The sequence below is a fragment of the Eurosta solidaginis genome, chromosome 5 (genome assembly GCF_040869045.1).
Source record: "Eurosta solidaginis isolate ZX-2024a chromosome 5, ASM4086904v1, whole genome shotgun sequence".
Classification (NCBI taxonomy): domain Eukaryota; kingdom Metazoa; phylum Arthropoda; class Insecta; order Diptera; family Tephritidae; genus Eurosta; species Eurosta solidaginis.
The window spans coordinates 51,989,883-52,015,975 of NC_090323.1; the positions used below are offsets into that span (position 1 = coordinate 51,989,883).

At 37.8% G+C, this 26,093-nt stretch overlaps 1 protein-coding gene across 2 annotated transcripts in view; it reads right to left on the reverse strand.

The window, feature by feature from the left end:
* Positions 1–265: 265 nt before the first annotated feature.
* geko overlaps positions 266–26,093 on the reverse strand; it is a 93,592-nt gene continuing 67,764 nt past the window's right edge. The window contains exon 3 of one of the 2 annotated variants that reach the window (XM_067791217.1): positions 266–505. In XM_067791217.1, the coding sequence (XP_067647318.1) occupies positions 424–505 (82 nt within the window). In that variant the 3' untranslated portion in view covers positions 266–423. Of the gene's footprint in view, positions 506–9,186; positions 11,336–26,093 lie in introns of those variants that run through there. The other variant, XM_067791216.1, reaches the window with a different exon arrangement.

The following is a 26,093-nucleotide window of genomic DNA, read 5'->3' on the forward strand; positions in this document are numbered from 1 at the left end:
TTACTCAAGTTATCGTGTTAACGGACGGACGGACATGGCTCAATCGAATTTTTTTTCGATACTGATAATTTTGATATATGGAAGTCTATATCTATCTCGATTCCTTTACATCTGTACAACCAACCGTTATCCAATCAAAGTTAATATACTCTGTGAGCTCTGCTCAACTGAGTATAAAAATAAAATAGGAGCTTAAAAATATCGATATAAAAGGAAATCAAGAATCAATGAAGAAATTGCCGGAAAAAATACAAAAAGCAAGCCGTAATGGGGTAAATATTTATTGATAAATTTATCTTATATATCTAGATATTAAAATAAATTTACTTTAAATAAAACAAATACCATTTCATACATTGTTTCGACTATAATACGTTTGTTCAGATTTCATTCACCATAAGTTATCTTACTTAAAAAGTTGACTTAAATCGCCTTCCCCCTCCCAAATCGTGCTGGATCAGCCACTGGCAACCGGTCATACAGCTGGCCTCCATAACGCGAAAATCTAAGACAAAGCGAAACAGGAAAATATAGATTTTAAGGATATTATAAAACAGAAACAGAACAGTAAACAGAAAAGAAGACACAGATCACACTTCATCGGCTTATCTCTTATGCATATGAAACAAGCTACATACATACAAACAAACATACATGAATCAAAGTCCAACTAAACAATTAACCACATTTGACAAGTGTACCCAAACAAACGGGTATCAACATAAATTTTTTGACTAAACTAATTTAAATTAAAATATGTATATTGGTGATAAAGTTAAGTGCAATATGTAAGAATAACATATTGTAACGAATTCACTGCAAATCCTCTTATTTGTAACCTTCTGCTAAGTTCGAATCATTAAACTGTTGAATAAATAACTCCAATATTTAATGATGCAAAATGGCCTTTATTCAAGTACTTCACAATAAATAACTCTACTATTGCCCGATAGATAGCGTGCTTAATCGAAACTGCTTCCAGCGCCTCTACATTTGCTGCCTTTTATACTCTCTGATTTCCTCGTTCGCATCTTCTAGGCGCTTCCATTTCCATAATCTACTAGTTGGCCATCAGCTATCAAATTTCTCAGCTGTAACCACAATTGCACGATTTTATAGCTGCTCTCATTGCATACTTTCGGGAGTATCTCAGATATATGCATGTGGTTGTGCGTTGCTTTTCAGCTGCGTGTACATACATATGTGTAGAAATGATGATTGATTCGTTTATATAGATACATAATGATTGATTTATTCATGTGCATACAATCACTGCTTAGCATCGGCTTAGAGATGGTAGTACCCCTTAATGTTGCTAATATTCGTAACAATATTAACGTATACAAAAATTGTAAGTGCTTCATATACAATTGTGACATTAATCAGTAAGGTTTATATATTTAATTCTTAATTATTGTTTTTTTCTCTTACATGTTATAATGTTGTTGTTGTTGATTGATATGGGAAAAATAATTGAAATACATGTAGTTCACCCCTGAGGATGCTAAGATGATTAGCGAAATGTTGGGTTGTACTAGTGGAGTCTTTTGACTTGCATTAAAGCACAATTTGGTCAAATAAAGCCTATTTTTTTACTCAGCGTGCTTTGCACACAGAGTATATTAACTTTGATTGGATAACGGTTGGTTGTACAGGTATAAAGAAATCGAGATAGATATAGACTTTCATATATCAAAATCATCAGTATCGAAAAAAAATTTGATTGAGCCAGGTCCGTCCGTCTGTCCGTCTGTCCGTTAGCACGATAACTTGAGTAAATTTTAAGGTATCTTGATGAAATTTGGTATGTAGGTTCCTGAGCACTCATCTCAAATCGCTATTTAAAATGAAGGATATAGGATTATAACCACGCCCACTTTTTCGATATCGAATATTTCGAAAAACCGAAAAAATGCGATAATTCATTACCAAATACGGATAAAGCGATGAAACTTTGTAGGTGGGTTACCTTATGACGCAAAATAGAAAGTTAGTAAAATTTTGGACAATGGGCGCGGCACCACCCACTTTTAAAAGAAGGTAATTTAAAAGTTTTGCAGGCTGTAATTTGGGAGTAGTTGAAGATATCGTGATGAAATTTGGCAGGAACGTTACCACTATTACTATATATGTGCTAAATAAAATTTACCATATCTTTACAATATAAGTAAATTATGTCAACATTCAACTCCAGTAATGACATGGTAAAAAAAAAATACAACAATAAAAGAAAATTTCAAAATGGGCGTGACTCCGCCCTTTTTCATTTAATTTGTCTAGAATACTTTTAATGCTATAAGTCGAACAAAAATTTACCAATCCTTGTGCAATTTGGTAGAGGCATAGATTCTATGACGATAACTGTTTTCTTTGATAATGGGCGACATTGGTTTGAAGCCAAGCGCAGTTGTTATACACAGTCGACCGTCTGTCCTTCCGCTCGGCCGTTAACACGATAACTTGAGCAAAAATCGATATAGGTATCTTTACTAAACTTAGTTCACGTACTTATCTGAACTCACTTAATCTTGGTATAAAAAATTACCGAATTCCGATTATGAACGTCGCACTTTTTCGATATCGAAAATTACGAAAAATGAAAAAAATTCCGTAATTCTATACCAAGTACGAAAACAGAGATGCAACATGGTAATTGGATTGATTTATTGACGCAAAATATAACCTTAGAAAAAACTTTGTAAAATGGGTGTGACACCTACCATTTTAAGTAGAAGGAAAGTAAAAATTTCTGCAGGGCGAAATCAAAAACCTTTGGAATATTGGCAGGAATACTGTTCGTGGTATTACATATTGTAACGAATTTAGTGCAATTCCTCTTATTTGCAACCTTCTCCTAACGTTCGGATCACTAAACTCTTGAATAAATAACTCCACTATTCAATAATGCAAAATGGCCTTTATTAAAGTACTTCACAATAACACTTATACTTCGCAACTGATAGCTTGCTTAAATCAAACTGACTGTCGTGCCTCAACTGTTGCTGCTTTTTATACTGTTTGGTTTCCTCGTTAACATATTTCTAGGCGATTCATTTCTAGAATTAACTAGTTAGTTATCAGCTATAAATTTCTCAGCTATAGCTACAGATGCACGATTTTATAGCTTCTCTCATAGCACATGCGCGTGTATATGTGAGTGATACTTACACAAATGATTGCATACTTTTGGGAATATCTCTGATATATGCATGTAATTGTGCGTTACTCTCCGCTGTTCGTATGGACATATGGGTAGGCATAATGATTGATTTGTTAATGTGCATACGAATCACTGCTTAGTATCGGCTTAGAGATGATAGTACCCCTTAGTGTTACTAATATTCGTCACAATATATAAATATATTAGCGGTACCCGACAGATGATGTTCTGGGTTGTTGTTGTTGTTGTTGTAGCAATGCTCGCCCCACCTAATAGCCGCGACCGATCACAAATTGTCATCAATATCCTCTAACGGGAGTCCAAGGAAACTTGCCGTTTCAACAGGGGTGGACCATAAGGAAAGGGGTGTTAGAGGCGTTGGTTCCACATTACAATTAAAGAGATGGTTGGTGTCATGTAGGGACACATTGCAAGCAGGGCATACATTTTGTATGTCGGGGTTGATTCTGGATAGGTAAGAGTTTAACCTGTTACAGTATCCAGAACGAAGTTGAGCAAGAGTGACACGCGTTTCCCTGGGGAGTATGCGTTCCTCTTCTGCGAGTTCTGGATATTTTTCTTCAAGTACTGGATTCACCGGGCAATTCCCGACATAAAGGTCCGACGCCTGTCTATGGAGTTCACCAAGGACCTGCTTGTGTTTTTCCGCTTCATACGGCTGGGTTCTCAGGTGCCGTATTTCCTCAAAATGCTTACGGAGATGACTCCTTAGGCCCCTAGGCGGTGCTGGTTCGTCAATCAGATGTCTGTTGGGATGCCCAGGTTTCTGGGTATTCAACAGAAACTGTTTGGTCAGCATCTCATTTCTCTCCCTGATGGGGAGTATTCTCGCCTCATTATGCAGATGGTGTTCTGGGGACATAAGAAGACAGCCCGTGGCGATTCTGAGAGCAGTATTTTGGCAGGCCTGTAGTTTCTTCCAGTGGGTGGTTTTTAGGCTTGGCGACCATATGGGTGACGCGTAGCACGTAATCGGCTGGCTAATTGCTTTGTATGTGGTCAAGAGCGTTTCTTTATCTTTTCCCCAGGTACTGCCAGCAAGGGATTTGAGGATTTCATTACGGCTCTGAATTCTTGGAACAATTGCGGTTGCGTGCGCACCAAAATGTAGATCCTGATCAAACGTCACACCCAAGATTTTGGGGTGTAGGACAGTCGGTAGCGTAGTGCCATCGACGTGGATGTTCAATATGGTCGACATTTGGGGCGTCCATGTTGTAAATAAGGTCGCGGAAGATTTAGTCGGTGACAATGCCAGGTTTCGCGAGGCGAAAAAACTGGAGAGATCAGGGAGATAGCCGTTTATTTTATTGCATAGCTCATCGATCGTTGGGCCTGGACCTGTGGCCATTATTGTGCAGTTATCGGCGTAGGAAACGATTGTGAATCCTTCCGGTGGTGAAGGTAGCTTAGATATGTAGAAATTAAACAAAAGCGGGGATAGGACACCACCCTGTGGCACCCCTTGTTTAATTCTCCTTTGTTTTGATGTTTCGTTTCTGAATTGCACCGATGCCTGCCGACCACCCAGATAATTTGCCGTCCACCTTTTAGGACATGGGGGAAGGGTAGACCCTTCCAGGTCTTGCAGTAACGAGCCATGGTTGACCGTATCAAAAGCTTTTGATAGGTCTAACGCTACGAGTACTGTTCTATGGTGGGGATATTGATTCAAACCGCAATTTATCTGGGTGCTAATGACATTTAGCGCGGAGGTAGTGCTATGGAGTTTTCTGAAGCCATGCTGATGAGGGGCTAGCTGCAAATGTGCTTGGAAATAAGGGAGCAAAATGGCTTCAAGCGTCTTTGCCACTGGCGATAGGAGAGATATCGGACGATATGACTCACCTACGTTAGCTGGTTTCCCAGGCTTTAGTAGCGGGACCACCTTGACCATTTTCCATTTCTCGGGTATGACAAAGGTGGAAAGAGACAGGTTGAAGACATGCGCTAAATATTTGAAACCCTCTTTCCCTAGGTTTTTAAGCATCGGCATGGCTATGCCGTCTGGGCCCACTGCTTTGGATGGTTTAGCGCGACCAATGGCGTCCTCAACCTCTCTAGCGGTGATGGCAATTGGTGACGCGCTGAGTTTGTGTTTATGTGCGTGTCTATTGGCTCTCCGTCTATCTTTGTCGACCGTAGGATGCATTATATATTGTCGGCAGAAAGCGCTCGCGCATTTTTTCGCATCCGACAGCACCTTATCGCCAAAGGCGACGGAAACTTTGTCTTTGTGCTTAGTCGGATTCGATAGGGACTTTACGGTGGACCAAAGTTTACCTACACCGGTAGAGAGGTTACAACCTCTTAGGTGCTCTTCCCATTTCGCCCGCTTGTGTTCGTCCACAAGCAATATGATGCGTTGGTTTATATCCCTTATTTGGAGGTCGCCTGGATCAAGCTGTCTTATAAGGTCGCGTTCCCTCGCTAAGCTCGCGGCCTCCGCCGGGAAGTGGGGCCGGATTTCGGGAATTCTCCCGGCGGGAATGAAATGTGCCGAGGCGAATTCAATGACCTTACGGAAGGCACGCTCCCCTTGGCGGGCATCAGTCGGGATAGGGAGGGCAGCAAAGCTGCTGTCTGTTGCAGATTTATATTCTTCCCACTTTCCTTTTTTGAAGTTTATGAAAGTGCGTTTTTCGGTGACGATGAAGTCGGCGGCACGCTCGAACGAAATAAGGTCGGATGCCAATGTTACCATCGACTGCCAGTTGACGCAGTTTACGAGTTCTGCGCTCACGATTGAGATATCTGGCGAGCTATGACAGCTTCCTACCATACGTGTGGGGGCGTCTCCGTTTATTGTGCAGAACGTCGTTTCGTCTATTTGATCCGCCAACATCTCACCCCTACTGTCCGCCCGCAAGTTTGAATGCCATAGGTCGTGATGGGCATTGAAATCGCCTAAGATAATGCGATTGTTGCCAGTGAGTAAGGCCTCGATATTAGGGCGGTATCCACTGGGGCAACAGGTGACAGGAGGGATGTAGATGTTGATGATTTCTAGATTTGCATCGCCTGACCGGACAGATAGGCCTTGACGTTCTAAGACATTGTCACTGCGGTCGATGCCAGGATCAAATATATGATATTGCACAGAGTGGTGTATAATAAACGCGAGGCCGCCTCCATTTCCGCTCTCGCGGTCTTTCCTGTGGACATTATAACCAGAGTAGGTCTGCAATGCAGATCTTGCTGTGAGTTTAGTCTCTTGAATCGCAGCAATGCGGATGTTGTGCCGCTTCATGAAACCGACTATCTCCGTAATCTTCCCAGTTAGTCCATTACAGTTGAACTGCAGAATTCTGAAGTACATGAGGGGTGACGCCGCCACTCTAGGGGTAAGTGAGGGGTGACTACGCCTAGGTTGTGGAAGGCCAGGACGCAATTGCTGTTGTGGCCTTGGGACTGGGCGCCCTTGGGCAAGCATTGGGGTACCCGGATGATTTGGGTTTGCGACTTGGCAACATGGCGCGATGAAACCCGTCGAGGGGTTGCCGTCGCGGAGACCAGAACATCTAGGAAAGTGGCACCACCCAAGGCAGGAGCTGCATTGAGCGGATGTCGCAAACCTATATATTCTGTGCTGGCAGACGGTGCAAACGGAGGCAGGGACTAAGAGTCTGTTTCCTTGACCTGCACGATTGCTGCCAGAAAAGAAGGGGGGAGAAGAAGACGGGGGCAGGGGCTGATGCTCAGCATTGCTACCAGCTCTACTACGAAGGTAGTAGTTATGAGTGGTATCAGCTGTTTGAGTTGTTGGCGCCGTGGGGCGCGAGCAGCAGCGGGTACTTGTTGTGGCTTGCTGAGCAGCGAAGCTGCTGGAAGGTAGTGGGGATACGCTTAGGCGTAGACTACGGGACGCCCTTGGGCGTGAGCAGCAAGGAGCCACAAAAGATTTATAAAAGTTACGTGGACGTCGGGTTTTGGGATCAAGCCCAGAACAACCTGTCCGATGCAACCATCCCTTGCACGAGACACACTGAACAGAGTATGACCGTCCTAAAAAGATTCTTTTCTGGCAAATGCTGCAAAACCATTTCTCAGGACCGGGGTCAGGAGACGGACCCGGATTGGGTTCGATACCTTCCCAAACAACAAATTAAATGGGGTCACACTGAAATGACAGTCCTTGGTCGGGAAAAATCCCAAGTCGCTCCGGTACATAGAACCGACTGCCTTGGGAAGCGGGGTCGCCCTGGTCCATATTTTGGTCGATATCTCGAAAACGCCTTCACATATACAACTAAGGGCCACTCCCTTTTAGAACCCTAATTAATAAATAAATAAACAAATAAATACCTTTAATCTGATACCCATATCGTACAAACGCATTATAAAGTCACCCCTGGTCCACCTTTATGGCGTTATCTCGAAAATGCGTCCACCTATAGAACTAAGTCCCACTGCCTTTTAAACACCCCTTTCATTTAATACCCATATCATACAAACGCATTCTGGAGTCACTCCTGGTCCACCTTTATGCCGATATCTCGAAAATCCGTCCACCTATAGAACTAAGGCCCACTTCTTTTTAAAATATTCATTAACACATTTCATTTGATACCCATATCGTACAAACATTCTAGAGACTCATAAGCATAAATTCAGCGTGTCTCCAATTACCATCACCGCCAAAGAGGTTGAAGATGCCATTGGCCATGCTATACCATCCAAAAGCAATGGGGCCCAGACGGCATAGCCATGTTGATGCTTAATAGCTTTGGGAAAGAGGGTTTCAAATATTTAGCGCATTTCGTCTACTTGTCTCTTTCCACCATCGTCATTCCCGAAAAATGGAAAATGGCCAAGGTGGTCCCGCTACTAAAGCCTGGGAAACCAGCTAGCATAGGAGAGTCATATCGCCCGATCGCCAGTAGCCAAGACGCTTGAAGCCATTTTTCTCCCATCAGCTTGGTTTCAGAAAACTCCACAGCACCACCACTGCGCTAAATGCCATTAGCACTCATATAAATTGCAAAACACCCACCATAGAACAGTATTCGTTGCGCTAGACCTATCAAAAGCTTTTGATATGATAAACCATGGCACGTTACTGCAAGACCTTGAAGGATCTACCCTTCCCCCATGTCTTAAAAGGTGGACCGCAAATTATCTGGGTGAACGGCAGGCATCCGTGCAATTTAGACATCAAAACTAAGAAGAATTAAACTAGGGGTGCCACAGGGTGGTGTCCTCTCCCCATATCCCCCAGCGAAGGAGATGTCCATATGCCGCATTTTCTGAATTTGGCTTCCTCGAAAAACTTATAAGGCTGTGCAAAATCACGTTGAGCAACACTATCAGCTCAGTCACACCCCAGCGGGTTAGGGGACTTAGAATATACCGGTGGTAGGTATGCCTATCGTAAGAGGCGACTAGAATCCCACATTGATTGAAGGGATTGTGTAGCGCAACCCTTTGAAGGGGTTTCCAGCGCATTATATAGCTTATCCAAACCAATCGTCAGCCTCACCTACCCGCGGCGAATCCTGTAAATTTAACAGCCGAGGCACTGGCGACCTCAATTGCCGCATGGATCTAGGGGGTGGGAGGGCGCTATGGTCTAGAAGGTTTCATGTGGTCATACCAAATTGTTCCCAGGATGGTCGGGCTAGTGCCTTAATGGTGCTTCTTACCAGAACATATCGGAACTGCATCCGACAAAAAGACCATCAACATCGATAACACTACCCAAGGCCTTCGGGGAGTGTCCTTATCGCTACAACAACAACAACATCAGCTCAGTTATAATTGAGAAGAAACTCTGAAGGCGCTCGAAACTAAACGAGGTTTTACACAGGGTGAACCCCTATCATGCGATTTGATGCTGGAGTAAATTATACTAGCTACAAAATTTAACAGCTCGGGAACAATATTCTATAAAAGCGTGCTACTACTGGCGTTGCTGATGACATTGATATCAGTTATTTATTTATTTTTATAATCCACCAACTTACCTGCTTAGCTTATAATGTGAGCTAGAAGATATACGTCATACATTTAAGATTTGTTTTACATTTTTATTAATATTTTCTCATTTCTTCGTTATGAATATAACTATCGTATCCTGACATAGGTATTAACTAACGAATTTAATTATTATTTATTTAAAGCAGAATTTCAAAATAATACACAAAATGCATACATAATTAACATAGCTATACGTATCTTAATATATATAGATTTTCAGAACCCGTACTTAAGGCCCGAACACATACGAATAACCTTTTTGACGATCCACATGTGGTTGTATGCACTATCGTGCGCTGACAGATGAGTTGACTGCGGATTGTCAAATAGGATATTCTTGTGTGTTCGGGCCTTTACATAGTTTCATAAAATATATAAAATATTTACAATATTTCTGTACACATATGTTTACATACTTAGTTATGTTTAAGTGGCTTCTTTCTGAAAGTAATATTAGCTTCGTTATGGAAAAAAATATTAAAGCTTAGTGGCGAATAATAAATATTACTCACCAGAATTGGCTTCTAAAGGTTTTTTTTCAGAACTAATTTTATTTCACATTCAAAAATACAAACGAGTACTTACACACAAAGCTTTCAGTTAACACACATGCATATTTAAAATCGATACTTTTTATTTTACTTTAAAGCAAACAAACTACATAAACTCCACAAAGAAGGGGATACAAGAAAGAATAGTATGTCACGTTAAAACTATATTGTGATATGTATATTGCGGCCCTACCACAGCAAAGATAAAACCATATGATATATGATACACTCTGCCCTGAATAGCGTATAATTCACTTTCGTGTTGTTCTCAAACAGTAAAATACACAACGTAATCGAGGCTATTCAGGCGTTATATAAATGTTGAAGTTCCTTACAGAAGAAGTTGTAGGAAGACCCAGATGGAAAGAGTGGGTCATTTCAAATCGTTCGTTTGAGAGATGGGCTAGTACCTTAGAGTGCTATCTCAAGAGCGCACTGTATATATATCTGGCAGTCCATAAAACCTGTGAAAAGCGTTTGAATCGCCATCAAAAACAGGAGCACATGGCAACCTATCGTCGAAAACCAATGTCAGTATTGATATCTAAATGCAGGGCGAGAAGCATAATGTTATTAAAATTCCCCCCGCATGTAATATGTTTATCGTTAACTTATTCATATATATCGTTGGTGTAATCAGGCAGGTAATGAAAAAAGTAACCAAACTTATCTTATTTTAGAGGACCTTAGAGAAAAATTTCGGGTCTTGGTGCACTAACAAAATAATAATACACCGAGTTAGTTCAAGTTCCTTCGGTTTAAGTGACGCTATCAAGTCCAATCAAATTTTAGAAACCCCACAACCAGTACGAGAGGAGTCGAAGTGCTAAGCATTTCACTAGCGCCAAATTTTCCTGTACCAGATCCGATATAGAGCTTTTCACAAGGCTGTCTACAACAATAACAAAATCCACAGACACACTTTTTTCAAATAGCATATTCAGACATAAAGGGGATTTGCTATGTCTTTCAAACGGCGCATGGAATTTATGGATTGTCCGTATTGTAAAGCACAACAACAAAATACACGCAGCAATATAAATGTATGTCAGCCATGAAATTTATAGTGCACTACAACCTGGTTTTTTAGTCGCCTCTCACGACAGGCATACTTACCGCGGATATATTCTAAGCCCCCTAACTCGCTGGGGCTTTTTTGAAACGTCGTTTGTGTTGTATTATTTCTTTCACTTCCTATAAGCTAAAGTTATTCACCCTCAGTATGTCTCTCATTAAATTTAACGTATAGTTTTATATATACATATGTACAAACATATGTATACATAAGTACAAACAAATATATATATATATATATATATATATAACTTAAAGCTTATTTTATACTTAGTACTTCCTTGAGCTTAAAAAATTACTTCAATTTTTAATTTTATATCAATTTCTAATCCTGCTTTGGTAATCTCTTAATATTTACTCCTATCCTTAAAGCTTTACTTTATATGATAATTTCATTAATTTTTTCGAGCTTATTGGACAACTGGGCCATAGATTAGCACAACCCATTGGACCGCTGTGATTATCACCCGTATATCGGAGCAATTCACCCATATGTGCAGCAAAATGCCATTTACTTGGCGTAGTATTCATTGCCATCGACATTGTTGAGGATCTGCAATGAAAATCAGAGAAGAATTAATTTATTAAATAGAGGGAGAACGCTGAAGTTGCATTAAATTAGATTCATATAATCACTTGGGTAGGACACAAAATTGGTTAGCGTCTGACGCAAAATAAATTTGCATAATATTCCTTATAGATTTTAAAATAGTAATAAACCTGATTTTTATTATTCATTAGCTCATTTAAGACTATTTTAATATAGAAAGGTATAAGGTGAGTAGTCGGTTTCCCCCACTTCAGTATAAAAAGTTAACGAATAGTAATATCCCGATTAAAAAACAACACAGCTGCGGGCGTCCATTGATGACTTGATAGCTTTTCGAAAATGGCGGCGAGAAAATGGTCAAACTATAAGAAGTGAAAAAATTAAAAGTGTTTGTCTTCCACGCAAATAATGAAACGTGTTAGTTTCCACTCGAACATTAATCGTTTTAGTTTTCCATCGGCATTTGAAACGTGCTAGACTTGCATGTGACCTGAATAATGCGCTGAATGGGCTTTATGCAGATACCAACATAGTCGAGCAGATTACACAGGCATCGCTGGCTAGGCCATGTTATGCGAATACAAGAAGTTGGTCCTGCTCAGGAGGCACTCATATCAAAAACCGCCTATGGAAGAAAAGGAAGAGGGAAGCCTCACTTCACTGAAAATACTCTCCGGGGTTATTTGTACAGAACCACGTGGAAAACAATTAAAGTAACTTGGTGTTTTCAATAGGCATTATAAAAAAAAATTTAATTCGAAGTCATTCTTAAATAGTTATGGATTTTTAAATTTCATTTCGAGATCTATTAGGGATTAGTTTTGCCGTATTTCGTCTTCAGTTTTTTTGAGTCAAAGTCGGACTGTGAAATACTGAAGAGCCCTTTAAACGTTTCAAATTAATCGATTTATCGAATACTCGACTTTATATTTTCTTTTATGTTCATTAATCGAAATTCGAATGGTTGACATGTTTAGATTATTTGAATAATCGCAACTTAGCAATAATTCGAGTACCTTACTAATATCGAAAGTTCGTCAAAAAAGGTTAAATATCTTCGTTTGTTTCAATTTTTGTAGTCATCGCAAATGCCCATATCTACAAAAATTAAAAAGAAGTCATACTTGTCAATCGTGCCACATCGGATAATAATTTAAAGTTTATATACCATTTTAAGAGCAAAACAAGTTTTAAACCCGGTGACAGGAATTTTGTTGATAGTTTCTAAGAAACAGAACTATACTTTCTTGAAGGGATTCAAGGGGTTGTGTAGCGCAATATATAGCTTCTCCAACCCAATTGTCAACCTTACCTTTGAGCGGCGAATCCCGTTTCACTAACAGACGAGGCTCTGGCGACCCCAAGCTCCTCATGGAACTTGGGGGTGGGGGGGGGGGGGGGGGGGGGAGGGATGGCCTGACGGTTTAATGTGGCCATATAAGTCGTTCCCGAGATGGTCGGGCTAGCACCTTAATAGTGCTGTGTTACCGGAGCGTACCGGATCTGTATCCGGCAAAGGACCATTACATCGACAACACTCCCCAAAGCCTTCGGGGAGTAACCTTATCGCTGCAACAACAACAACAACCACTTTCTGGAACCTTTCGAAGTAGTGGACCCTGAGTCAAAATAGTTCCGACACTTCAACTACAATTAAAGTTGACTAGAGCCCCGCCACTTTGGCCACTTAAGCTAAGATGAGCAGCAATATTTCATGTTATCGAACAAAGTAGCAAGGTTAAACTCTAATAGTTAACTTTAACTGAAGTTTAAACTTGCACTGAAAAACCAGGCATTAAGATATGAAATTGGTAAGTTTGAAGGGAAGGGTAATTATTTTTTGTTTGTTGGCTATGACTAATATTACAGTTGTTACAAAAATAAGTAAACTTAGAAGCTTGGCAAAAGCATTTGTCAATGAAGTTCTAAACAAATATCGCTTAACAGCTGTGGCAATGACATTTAAAATGTAATATTTACTTGTATCTATGTATGTATGTATATATACATAACTGAAATTGAGGTTTCACAATACTTAGTTAAAGCATAACAGCGGCTAAGAGCATAACAAGCGAAACTGTTAACAAATTAAGCGACTAACCGGTCTACTGAGTAATAGCAATAACCTCGCACTTGACTTGTTAGCAAATAGCGCAGTGGCAATAAAAAAGTTAAATACATTAAAATAAAATTGTTTTTAAAGTAGAAACGTAAAAAATTAAAAAAAGACATGTTATGTGTAAATGTATGAGGCTGTTTGCTTAACTACAAGTACTAGTTGCTGGAAAAATTATAACAATTATTTATGTAGTAACATGCTGTACTATGGGCTAGGGGGCTTGATTTAGTGGCCAAAAATGTGTTTTTAAATAATTCAGACGAAATAGGTATGACATGCACAGGCATGTCAACTAATAAGGCGCTAGATGCCACCTTTGTCCATGCGTAACGGATTGATGTACTTCGATTACATTTTGAAGGGAGTGAAATTGTATTATACATTCTTGCCCATATTGTGACTACTTCGGCACTATTTCGTGACAATTTCGTGATGACTTAGGAAAATTTCGGGAATATTTTAATGATCATTTCTAAACTATTTCAAAATTATTTATGGGAAATTTTGGGAAAATGTCCGGATAAAAATTTAAGGAGCATTTCGGCACTGTTTTTGGAATCATTTACGTACAACTTCTGGATCATTTGAAGACTATTTCAAAACCTTTTTACGATTTTTACAGGATCACTTCGGGAATATTCTAGATAATGTTTTGAAACAACATCTGGATCAATTCGAAACCATTTTAGGTCTGTTATAGGATCATTTCGGGACTATTTCGAAGTACTATAAAATTGGTTCGAAGTGTTAATCTAGAAACAGTTCCAAAATAGTACCTTAAATAATCCCGAAGTGACCCTGTAACATTTCTTAAATACTTTCGAAATCGTTTTGAAATGACAAAAAAGGTGTCTCGAAATTATATCGACAATATTCCTGAAGTGATCCTGAAATTTTCCAAATTAGTACCGTATAGTCTTGTGAGTTTTCGGAATGTCGGATTGATGTACAGTTCTAAATGGTTTCGACATAATTTTAAGCGAACTCCAACGTGATTCTGAAATCGTTCCAAATCGTTCCCGATACATTCTAGAAATGATTCCGAAAATATTCTAATATATTTGAAAGGGACAAAAATAAACACAGGTAGCATTGAGGTGCCACTTCGGTCTATATTAGTTGATGTGCATGCACATCCCCCCTTTAACCTGATAACATGATTCAACTAACTTTTTTCTTTTACTGATTTTATACGGATATGCTTATAAGTGTCGCTTTTATGCATTCTCTTAAATCCCGTTTATACTGCCAACCGCTCATATTGCAGTTAGTAATAGGCTAACTTTTTTCACTGAAATTATGCTAATATTTAGCTTATAATCAACACAGGAAAAGCCACTTCGGAATATTTTGCGACCATTGCCATACAACATTTTTTTTTTGCACGTTGGTTTATTGGAAGCCAACTAATACTTGGTTTAAAGTTAACCATATTTCTGCTGGGTAGCATCACAAACAAAATATTGAAGCGGTAAATTCTTGAAAATAGCACCATTAGGGCACTATCGGGAACGTTTTTATGTGGTCAAGTTGAACTCTCTAGATCCTTCCCCTCCTTCTGCGAAGAGCTTGGTGCCGCCAGAGCCTCGCGGCTAAATAAACAGATTCGCCTGGGGTAGTTGGGTTGGCAATTTATTTATTTAGTTTGTTTTTCGAAAAGTCAAAAACAACAATTGTTCTTACTGATTAAAACGAATAACTAAGCCTAGCTACAAAACAGAGTTAGGTAAATTAAGAAAAATAGACTTTGGATAAGAAAAATCAAGCATAATAGAATTAGAGATCTCATTAAATTTACGTAGAGAGCGCGACAATGGAGTATTTATCGCATAGTTAGTAGACTTATGTTTAATATAAAAGGGGTTATGAGAACGAAGAGACCTCGTTGGAATAAGAAAATGAATCGCGTGCAGTAAAGAGGAGCAATCAATATCTCCATTAACACTCCGAAAATGAAAGACAAGGAAAGGGTTGACCTTCTGAGCTCTAATGGTTTCAAATTAATTAGCAGCAAGCGGGAATGATAAGAAGAGACTGCGTCCGATAAATGTAAGGACCTTAGGCACAATTTTAGGAAGATCTTTTGTACTCGTTCAATCCTGTCGATTGCAAACTTGTAATAATTTCTCCAAATAAATGCAGCAAATTCCAGTTTGGATCGAACAAACGATGAGTATAGCAGTTTCAAGGTATAGGGATCTGAGAAGTTGGTGCTATCACGCCTCACGAAACCTAAGGAAGCATACGCGCTTGAAATTACATAGTAATGTGGTTATTTAAAGAGAACGAGGCGTCAAACATAACCCCTAAGTCTTTAATCTCATCAAGGAAGTACAGGGGAGTACCCGAGATAGTATATGTCGTTGGTAAAATATTGCGAATTTTGGAAAATCTGACAAGAAAGCACTTGTTGAGATTGAAAGATAGACGCGAATTACGGCACCAGATTGCAACTCTATCTAAGTCTTCTTGGAGACGCTGGGCGTTGTCACTATTTTGAATACTGGAGAAAACTTTTAGGTCATCAGCGTAAAATAAGAACTCCGATGACACAAAATTATTTCCTATATCATTGATGAATAAAATGAAAAGAAGAGGGCCTAAGATGCTCCATTGGGGCACCCCAGAGGTGACAGTAAAAGAGTTAGAAGATACACCCTCAATAGAGACCATGCAGCGTCTATTACTTAGGTAGAAATACAACCACTTGAGAAATACAGAGTGAAAACCGAGGGAAGCGAGTTTACGTAGTAGTATATTGTGAGATACCTTGTGAAAAGCTTTAGAGAAGTCGGTATAAATGCAACATATTTGATGGCTTGAAGAAAACGCATCAATGCAATATACACTAAACAAGGCTAAGTTTTTGACGGTAGCCCCTCCTACAACAAAGCCATGTTGGTTTGGTAGTAACAAATTTTTTGGGTCATTGAAATTCGAGGCTGAATCATGGTCAGAATGACAAACATAGTTTGGTAAAACAACCTCCATCAACTGTGAAGTTGGATTGAAAAAATTTGGCAAATAAGTTTGCAATGTCTACGGGGGAGGTAGCAAGTTTATCACCCAAGCAAACAGCAGCAGGCACCCCAACACCATTCTTTTTGGATTTGATAAAATGCCAGATATTTTTGGGATTAGACTTAAAATTTGATTCAACCCCAAGTATATATTTATTATAAAGATATTTTTTAAGGCAGTTAAATTTCTTAGATATTTGGGTATAAAGTCCAAAATGGATTTGATTCTTGGATTTCAGGAATTTTTTGTGCCACTTATTTCGCTGATTCTTTAGCCTTCACACCACTCCCTTTTAAAACTCTCATTAATACCTTTAATTTGATACCCATATCGTACAAACTCATTCTAGAGTCACCCCTGGTCCACCTTTATGGCGATATCTCGAAAGTCCACCTACAGAACTAAGCCCCACTCCCTTTTAAAATGCTCATTAACTCCTTTCATTTGATACCCATATCGTGCAAACAAATTCTAGGGTCACCCCTGCTCCACCTTTATGGCGATATCTCGAAACAGCGTCCACCTATGGAACTAAGGATTATTCCATTTTAAAATACTCATTAGCAGCTTTCTTTTGATACCCATATTGTACAAACAAATTCTAGGGTCACCCCTGGTCCACCTTTATGGCGCTATCTCGAAACGGCGTCCACCTATGGAACTAAGGATTACTCCATTTTAAAATACTCATTAACACCTTTCATTTGATACCCTTATTGTACAAACGCATTCTAGAGTCACCCCTGGTCCACCTTTATGGCGATATCTCGAATAGGCGACCACCTATACAACAACCACCACTCCCTTTTAAAACCCTCATTAATACCTTTAATTTGATACCCATATCGTACAAACACAATCTAGAGTCACCCCTGGTCCACCTTTATGGCGATATTTCGAAACGGCATCCACCTATAGAACTAAGGCCCACTCCCTTTTAAAATACTCATTAACACCATTCGTTTGATGCCCATATTGTACAAACAAATTCTAGGGTCACCCCTGGTACACCTTTGTGGCGATATCTTGAAACGCCATCCACCTATGGAACTAAGGATTACTCCATTTTAAAATACTCATTAATACCTTTCATTTGATACCCATATAGTACAAACGCATTCTAGAGTCAACCCTGATCCACCTTTATGGCTATATCCCTAAATGGCGTCCACCTATAGATATATATCCCACTCCCTCATAAAATACTCTTTAATGCATTTCATTTGATACACATTCCAGGGTTTCCCTCGGTTCATTTTCCTACATGGTTATTTTCCCTTATGTTGTCACCATAGCTCTCAACTGAGTATGTAATGTTCGGTTACACCCGAACTTAACCTTCCTTACTTGTTATTTAATTATCTTCCCATATCCAGAACCGCTCGAGCCTTACTTCCATGTTTCATCTCTTCTCCTTTCAAAAACCAGTTTCGAGAGGGCTTTCTGTTTGAGTTTCCAAATCGGAAACATATGTATGTGGTATTCAAATTAATTGTGAAGAAAGGGATGGCAGGCAGGTAGGCGAAAGAAGAAGTGGTCTCAATCTCACGTCGCCGATACGGTCGCCAAGCCTAAAGGTTACTTACTGGAAGGAAATTCAGGCCTGCCAAAATACTGCTCTCAGAATTGCTGCGGGCTATCTTCTTATGTTCCCAGAACACCACCTACACAGTGAGGCGAGAGTATTCCCCATCAAGGAGATAATTCAAATGCTGAGCAAACAGTTTCTGTTGAATATCCAGAAACGTAAGCATCCACCTTACAAGGGCTTAAGAAGTCATCTCCGCAAATACGGCACCTGAGAACATAGTCGTATGTAGAAGACAAATACAAACAGGTCCTCAGTGATATACACAAAAAAGCGACAGACCTCTATTCCAGGAATGACCCGGTGAGCACTGTTCTTTCAAAAAATGTCTCGAACTCGCAAAGGGGAAAGCATTCTCTCTAGGGAGACGTGCGTCACTCTAGCTTAACTTAGATCTGGATACTGTTACAGGTTAGATTCTTACCTAACCAGAATCAACCCCGACATACATAATGTATGTCCCACTTGCAATTTGTCCCCACTTGACACCAATCATCTTTTTAATTGCAATGTGGAAGCAACACCTCTAACACCCCTCTTACTCTGGTTCAGAACTGTTCAAACTGCAAGTTTCCTCGAACACCTGTTAGAGTATATTGATGACAATTTGTGAGTTGTAGCATCTATCGAATAGGCCGAAGCACTGCTACAACAACAACAACGACAACAATGGTATCAATCTTCACTATTTAATATTTCTTGGATTTCCTTGGAAGTGCATGTTCAGGAAACGCTTTAACGGAACAATATTTCTATTTTTTGGCTATATAATCCAGTCTACAGTGAAGATCTGCAGTTCAGTTTAGCTTACAAAAACATTAAAAAGACCAATCAATCAACCAATATTATTTTTCACTTCGAAGTGAGTCGACTTCATTTAAAACATTTAGTCGCAATAAGACATTTTCCCCTACTCAACCTTTTTTCACATTTTTGCTCTAGTCTCCACACACTTCTTATGGAAAATTTAATTTATTCAGATTTGTGATAATTTCCATAAGATAGGAAATATTTTACTTTAAATGATTTGTATTTGTATTATAAAAGTAAATATTGGTTGAGACGTTACCAACAGCAAGTTTAACAAATCTCACTTGAAGTGTTTCTAAAGTGAGAAAATTTTTAATATGGCAAATAACGGCATGATAATTTGCAGCACATGTTCGTACTTTGTGTAAACGTCGATAAATATTTGCACAAGTAAATAAGTAAGTTATGCTATTTAACTAAACAAATGCCAAGATTGTAAGTTTGTATAAATAGTATATATACTAGTGGTGAAGTCCATGAAGGCGGCTATCGGTTGAGTCGACTTCATGATTAGCTGACAGTCAGTAAACGTGCACATTTAGTGACAATATCCGTGTTTTTTTACATATATGTACAACAGCCTTCGCGGGTTAAAAAAACGCGTATCATGACTCGGATAATTTTTAAAAGAATGAGCTGATAGCCATATCAGCTAGTGCTCTGCTTTGTTGGTCTTAAAATTTATTTTAAACCTAAATATATAATAATAAGAATAATAATAATAATTTTTAAGAGATCCATCTTGCGGCAATTATTGAAAATTCGCGGCAGTGCGCAGGCACGCATCTCTGTTGGTCATAGTGTACTCGTATAACTTTTAGCTTAATCGGTTGCGAGCAATAGTGGACTCACGCACTTTTCGATCATAGAAGTGGAGAACAGTAAAGAAATATTATTAAGAGACACATTTCAGTTGCAACTGAGTATAATTCATACTGAAATTTAGCAGTAATGTTTTTGTGTGCAACGATTTCATAAGTGTAGATAAATCTACACACTTAGCAGTCCATATAAAGTTTAAGTACACATGTATATACAAGTAAAAAAACACTGCCAATATTTAATTATTTTCTTTCGATAGTGATGATTCTGACCATCAACCGATACTAAACCGAAAAACAAAGTGCATACTTTAGTTTGCTTGTAATATGACCTGCTTGAACTTCTTTGTATGAAACTGCTTCTAATGGAAAAAACATATTTTAACTGGTTGGTAGGGGGAAAGGGACGAAGAAGAAATGTAATCTCTTCATTTTCGGACGATTTTGTTTTTATCAGAGAAGTAAACTTTGCTTTTACAATCTTTTTTTTTTCTAGTTTTTTGGTGTTATGGACATCTTAAGTTTACTTTGTCATGTTACGCATTATTGTTCAATAGAGCGCAATATTGGGAAGTTTAGTACATTGTTCTTTTTAATTAACTTTTCTAGCTTTCTGTTATGCAATCCTTTTGTAGATCTAATGAAATGTGCATGGACCGAATTGGTCAAAAATTAAGCTTATATAATGTGCTGCAATAGAAAGGTATCACACATTACTTGCAGCCCTCCTCACTTTAAATTCTTTGATGTATTGTCCTTATGTCACAGTTACATATTGTCCTCAAGCCTATAGTATAGTTTAGTTATATAGTTAGTTAGTAGTTATAGTTTACCATAAAAGTGGTGTTTACTATACTTTTTCTATTTGAATTGCTTACACTGGATCATATATTCCCTGTACTCATGGCAGAAAAAGAAGCTTGCTGGAAGTGAATTTAGCAAAGAGTGATAAACAGTTGAATATATTTCTCTTGTAAGGGACTATTATGTCAAACAAATGTGAACAAACTAATTAATCCTATGTGGTGTATATAGCATTTTATCACTCCTGTTTTTTTATTTAATTATCTTCCCATATCCAGAACCGCTCGAGCCTTACTTCCATGTTTCATCTCTTCTCCTTTCAAAAACCATTTTCGAAAGGGCTTTCTGTTTGAGTTTCCAAATCGGAAACATATGTATGTGGTATTCAAATTAATTGTGCCCAACTACTCAGATCTTATGAACAGCTTATGAAATCAGTTTCCTCAAAATTATTTTCGGCAAGGCGAGATGAATTTGTTAATACAACCCCATAGCCTTCTTCCCATCTGTCTGTGTTCGCAACCTGGAATTTTGAAAAAACGGTCTACTTTGCAGTCCTCGCTGTTGTTACACCCACCACAATCTTTATACCCTAAGCTTCTTTTCATACTTCTACCTCCTAAAATCTAAATGGAATTGTAAGAGAATTCAAGTGGTTGATAAGTGGGGCTAGAAATCAGTCCATTCAGTAGTTTAGCGATGAAAAATACGCCTACCATTTCTCTACGATTTGCGAGATTTTATTGATAAGCTTTAAATGACACATATGATGTGATGAGCATTATATTGATACCACGGATAGCAGTCAATTGTTTTATACAGAAACACCACTAAAACAAATGCTCGTAAGAAGATATCTTTTGAAGCACTATGATGATATGTGGCAGCAACACTTAGCCGAATGATCACAAGAACGGATCTGCATCAAAGGCAGACCTGCATCCTCATCCGTACAGAATTGGTAAACTTTTTTTCAACTGAAATCCGGAGAACGCACTTATCAGAGCCAAATATTCTCTTCTAATAGGAGACAGAAATTACGATAAGCTTCTGATCTGAACAATCTATTGTATAGGGTATGTACTACATATGGGGTATTCCATCCCATTTAGATCAATTTTGAACCCGACCCCTTTAGAATTGGCTGAAAGTTTTTCTTCTTTTTCTAGCTTACGAAAGACGTTTTTCAGAATTTTTTCAAATTTTTTCATCCAACTCAAAAAAAGTTATGAATTTTTAAAAAAAACACCGTTTTTGTTTTCAAAATGCTATAACTTTTTCAAAAATTGACCGTTTCGGATCTTTTTTTTTTAAATTTGTTTTTAAATGTACTTTTCGGAAAAAATACAAAAAAATTTTTAAAGTGTTTTTTTTTTTTTTGTAATTTTTCAGTTTTCCGAGATTTTTCGAATTTCGCCATTTTTATTTTTTTTTTGTTTTCTCATAAAAAACTTCAATCAATTCTGCAATCATCCCCACTAATCCCGGAGTGAGCCAATATTTTTTTTTTTTTATTTAATTGAAAAAAGAAAACTTTAAAAATTTGTTTGTTTTTTTTCCGAAAAGTACATTTAAAAACAAATTAAAAAAAATGAAGATCCCAAACGGTCAATTTTTGAAAAAGTTATAGCATTTTGAAAACTAAAACGGTGTCCAACTCAAAATAAGTTATAAATTAAAAAAAAAAAACGTGTTTTTTTCAATATGCTATAAATTTTTCAAAAATTGACCGTTTGGGATCTTTTTTTTTTGTAATTTGTTTTCAAATGTACTTTTCGGAAAAAATACAAAAAAAATAAAAAAAAATAAAATATCGGCCCACTCCGGGATTAGTGAGGATGATTGCAGAATTGATTGAAGTTTTTGATGAGAAAAAAAAAACAAAAAATGTCGAAATTCGAAAAATTTCGAAAAACTGAAAAATTACAAAAAAAAAAAACTTTAAAAATTTTTTTGTAATTTTTCCGAAAAGTACATTTAAAAACAAATTAAAAAAAAAAAGATCCCAAACGGTCAATTTTTGAAAATGTTATAGCATTTTGAAAACAAAAACGGTGTTTTTTTTTAAATCATAACTTTTTTTGAGTTGGATGAAAAAATTTGAAAAACGTCCTTCGTAAGCTAGAAAAAGAAAAAAACTTTCAGTCAATTCTAAAGGGGTTAGGTTCAAAATTGGTCGAAATGGGATGGAGTATCCCATATATATACTAACGACCTCTAGAATTTTTTCAGACAGCAATACATGTTATATACGAAAGCATCTGATGAAATTTGAAGCTCATATCTCGTGAATTGAGGATCTTCCAAATGACAAAAAAAAACTTATTTTCTGAAGAATCGGTTGTATGGGGGATATATGCTATAGTGGTCCAATGCAACTGGTTCCTTCAAATGTCTAGTCGGACACCTTAATATATACCCGCTCACCAAATTTTATCAAGATATCACAAAAATTTACTAGTTTGCGTTGAAACAGACAGTCGGACATGACGTAATCAAACCAGATTGTCAACCTGATCAATTCCGTATACTTATTGGCGTCTCTATCTCTTCTCCTTTAAGGAATTACAATTTTGAGATTCCTGACAAACTTAATTTCATTAAACTATATTTAATGCATGAGTATGAGTTGCACTACAATGGGTTAATTCTGTTACACTTTTTGTTTGTAATTTCTGCTTACAACTTTTGACACAATAGTCCCTTTTATGAGATTCGTAGCTGTCAGTCACACTTGCTATGGCAACGCTGCATAATTTAACACCATATTTGTATAATTACTTTTTATAGTAAACTATTAATGATGAATTTTCCTCCTGAACCGGTTGTACTGGAATTTTATTACATTGAGAATATACGTTATTGGCAATAGTTCCTGCAGAAAATATGGGAGACAGTCACGCAAAACCACAGTTTCGCCCTATTGGTTTAATGAATACCTCCAAATGTGGCTAATCGAATGCACATCCGGTCAGTTGAGAGCCACACTTACATCAAAAGCGCTCAAATCTGAGCTTTAAGTTTTTAAATTATTCAATCAAAGGCTGCGACTTTCTCAGAATAACCTATGCCTGAACCTATTAAAAATGAAATTTAGATGTTTTAGAATAATTTTCATCTCTATACTTCGACATCAAATGTGCCCAATGTGATTCCCTCTCCGACAACTATTCCTTACTGTGACAGATATCGTTGATTTAAACACTTGGAGAAGCCAAAAGATTTAGCTCTCGCTTCATTTTCTAGCTAGGAGTCCTCCATATGATCAGCAGCGATTGCACGTCACTGTAATTAACACAAGCAATTCACTTCAGTAATCTATATTTATTTGTAAATCAGTGTTCTTGGTTATAAATGAGTTATTTTAAATACATTCACATGAGTCATTAGAAATGGATTTGAACATCGAATTTTCAATTATAGAAGAAATTAGTAAAATTTATTCAATTTTAGATTTAGACAGCAGTGGAAAAAAGGATGCAAAGAAATTATAATTTCGAATCTAAATGAACCAGTTATGAAATTTAAGGAATGAGGAAGGGTTGAAGCATTTTTTGCCAAATAAAAAATTAAATTTAAATATTCGACCAACTAAAATACACGTGATTGCCTATTGTGGGCTTTGCTAATAGTTTTGTCAAAATTCGAAGTCTTGATTTTTACATAAATTAGTAAATATGTGCTGGCTTGTTTTGCAAATATAAAAAAAACAAGTAAGGAAGGCTAAGTTCGGGTGTGACCGAACATTACATACTCAGCTGAGAGCTTTGGAGACAAAGTAAGGGAAAATCGCAATGTAGGAATATGAACCTAGGCTAAACCTGGAATTTGTTTGTGTGACATGGGTTTCAAATGGAAAGTATTAAAGAGTATTTTAAAATGGAGTGGGCCTTAGTTGTATAGGTGGACGCCTTTTCGAGATATCGCCATAAAGGTGGACCAGGGGTGACTCTAGGATGTGTTTGTACGATATGGGTATCAAATGAGTATTTTAAAAAGGAGTGGGCCTTAGTTCTATAGGTGGACGACTTTTCGAGATATCGCCATAAAGGTGGACCAGGGGTGACCCTACAATGCGCGTGTATGATATGGGTATCAAATGAAAGGTGCTAATGATTATTTAAAACGTAGTGGGCCTTAGTTCTTTAAGTGGACGCCTTTTCGATATGTCGCAATAAGGGTGGACCAGGAGTGACTCTAGAATGTGCTTTTACGATATGGGTATCAAACTAAAGGTACTAATGACGGTTTTAAAAGGGAGTGGCCCTTAGTTGTATATGTGACAGTGTTTGCGAGATATTGACCAAAATGTGGACCAGGATGACCCATCAGTCGGATACCGCTAATTTATTTATATATGTCTTACCACGAATAGTATTCCTGCCAAGATTCCAAGGGCTTTTGATTTCGATCTCCAGAACTTTTTCATTTTCTTCTACTTAATATGGTAGGTGTCACACCCATTTTACAAAGTTTTTTCTAAGATTATATTTTGCATCAATAAACCAACCCAATTACCATGTTTCTTCCCTTTTTTTTGTATTTGGTATAGAATTATGGCATTTTTTTAATTTTTCGTAATTTTCGATATCGGAAAAGTGGGCGTGGTCATAGCCGGATTTCGGCCATTTTTTATACCAAGATAAAGTGAGTTCAGATAAGTACGTGGACTAAGTTTAGTAAAGATATATTGATTTTTGTTCAAGTTATCATGTTAACGGCCGAGCGGAAGGACAGACGGTCGACTGTGTTTAAAAACTGTGCGTGGCTTCAACCGAGTTTGCACATTTTCACAGAAAACAATTATCGTCATAGAGTCTATGCCCCTACCAAATTTCACAAGGATTTGTAAATTTTTTTTCGAGTTATGGCCTTAAAAGTATTCTAGACGAATTTAAATGAAAAAGGGGCGTAGCCACGCCCATTTTGAAATTTTTCTTTTATTTTTGTATTTTGTTGCACCATGTCATTACTGGAGTTGAATGTTGACATAATTTACTTATATACTGTAAAGATATTAAATTTTTTTGTTAAAATTTGACTTTTAAAAAGTCTTTTTTTAAGTGGGTGTGTTCGCCAACCGATTTTGCAAATTTTATTTAGCGCACATACAGTAATAGGAATAACATTCCTGCCAAATTTCATCATGATATCTTCCAACGACTGCCAAATTACAGCTTGCAAAAACTTTTAAAATTACCTTCTTTTAAAAGTGGGCGGTGTCACGCCCTTTGTCCAAAATTTTACTAATTTTTCTATTTTTCGTCATAAGTTCAACGCACCTACCAAGTTTCATCGGTATATCCGTTTTCCGGTAATTAATTATCGCACTTTTTCGGATTTTCGATATCGAAAAAGTGGGCGTGGTTGTAGTCGGATTTCGTTTCATTTTAAAACAGCGATCTGAGACGAGCACCCAGGAACCTACATACCTCAAAAATTTTACTTAAGTTTATCGTGCTTACCGACGGGACGGACGGACAGACGGACGGACGGACAGACGGACGGACATGGCTAAATGCATTTTCTTGTTTCGCCCAGATCATTTTGATATATAGAAGTCTTTATCTAAGGAAGTTTAAAGTTATTCATTTTCTT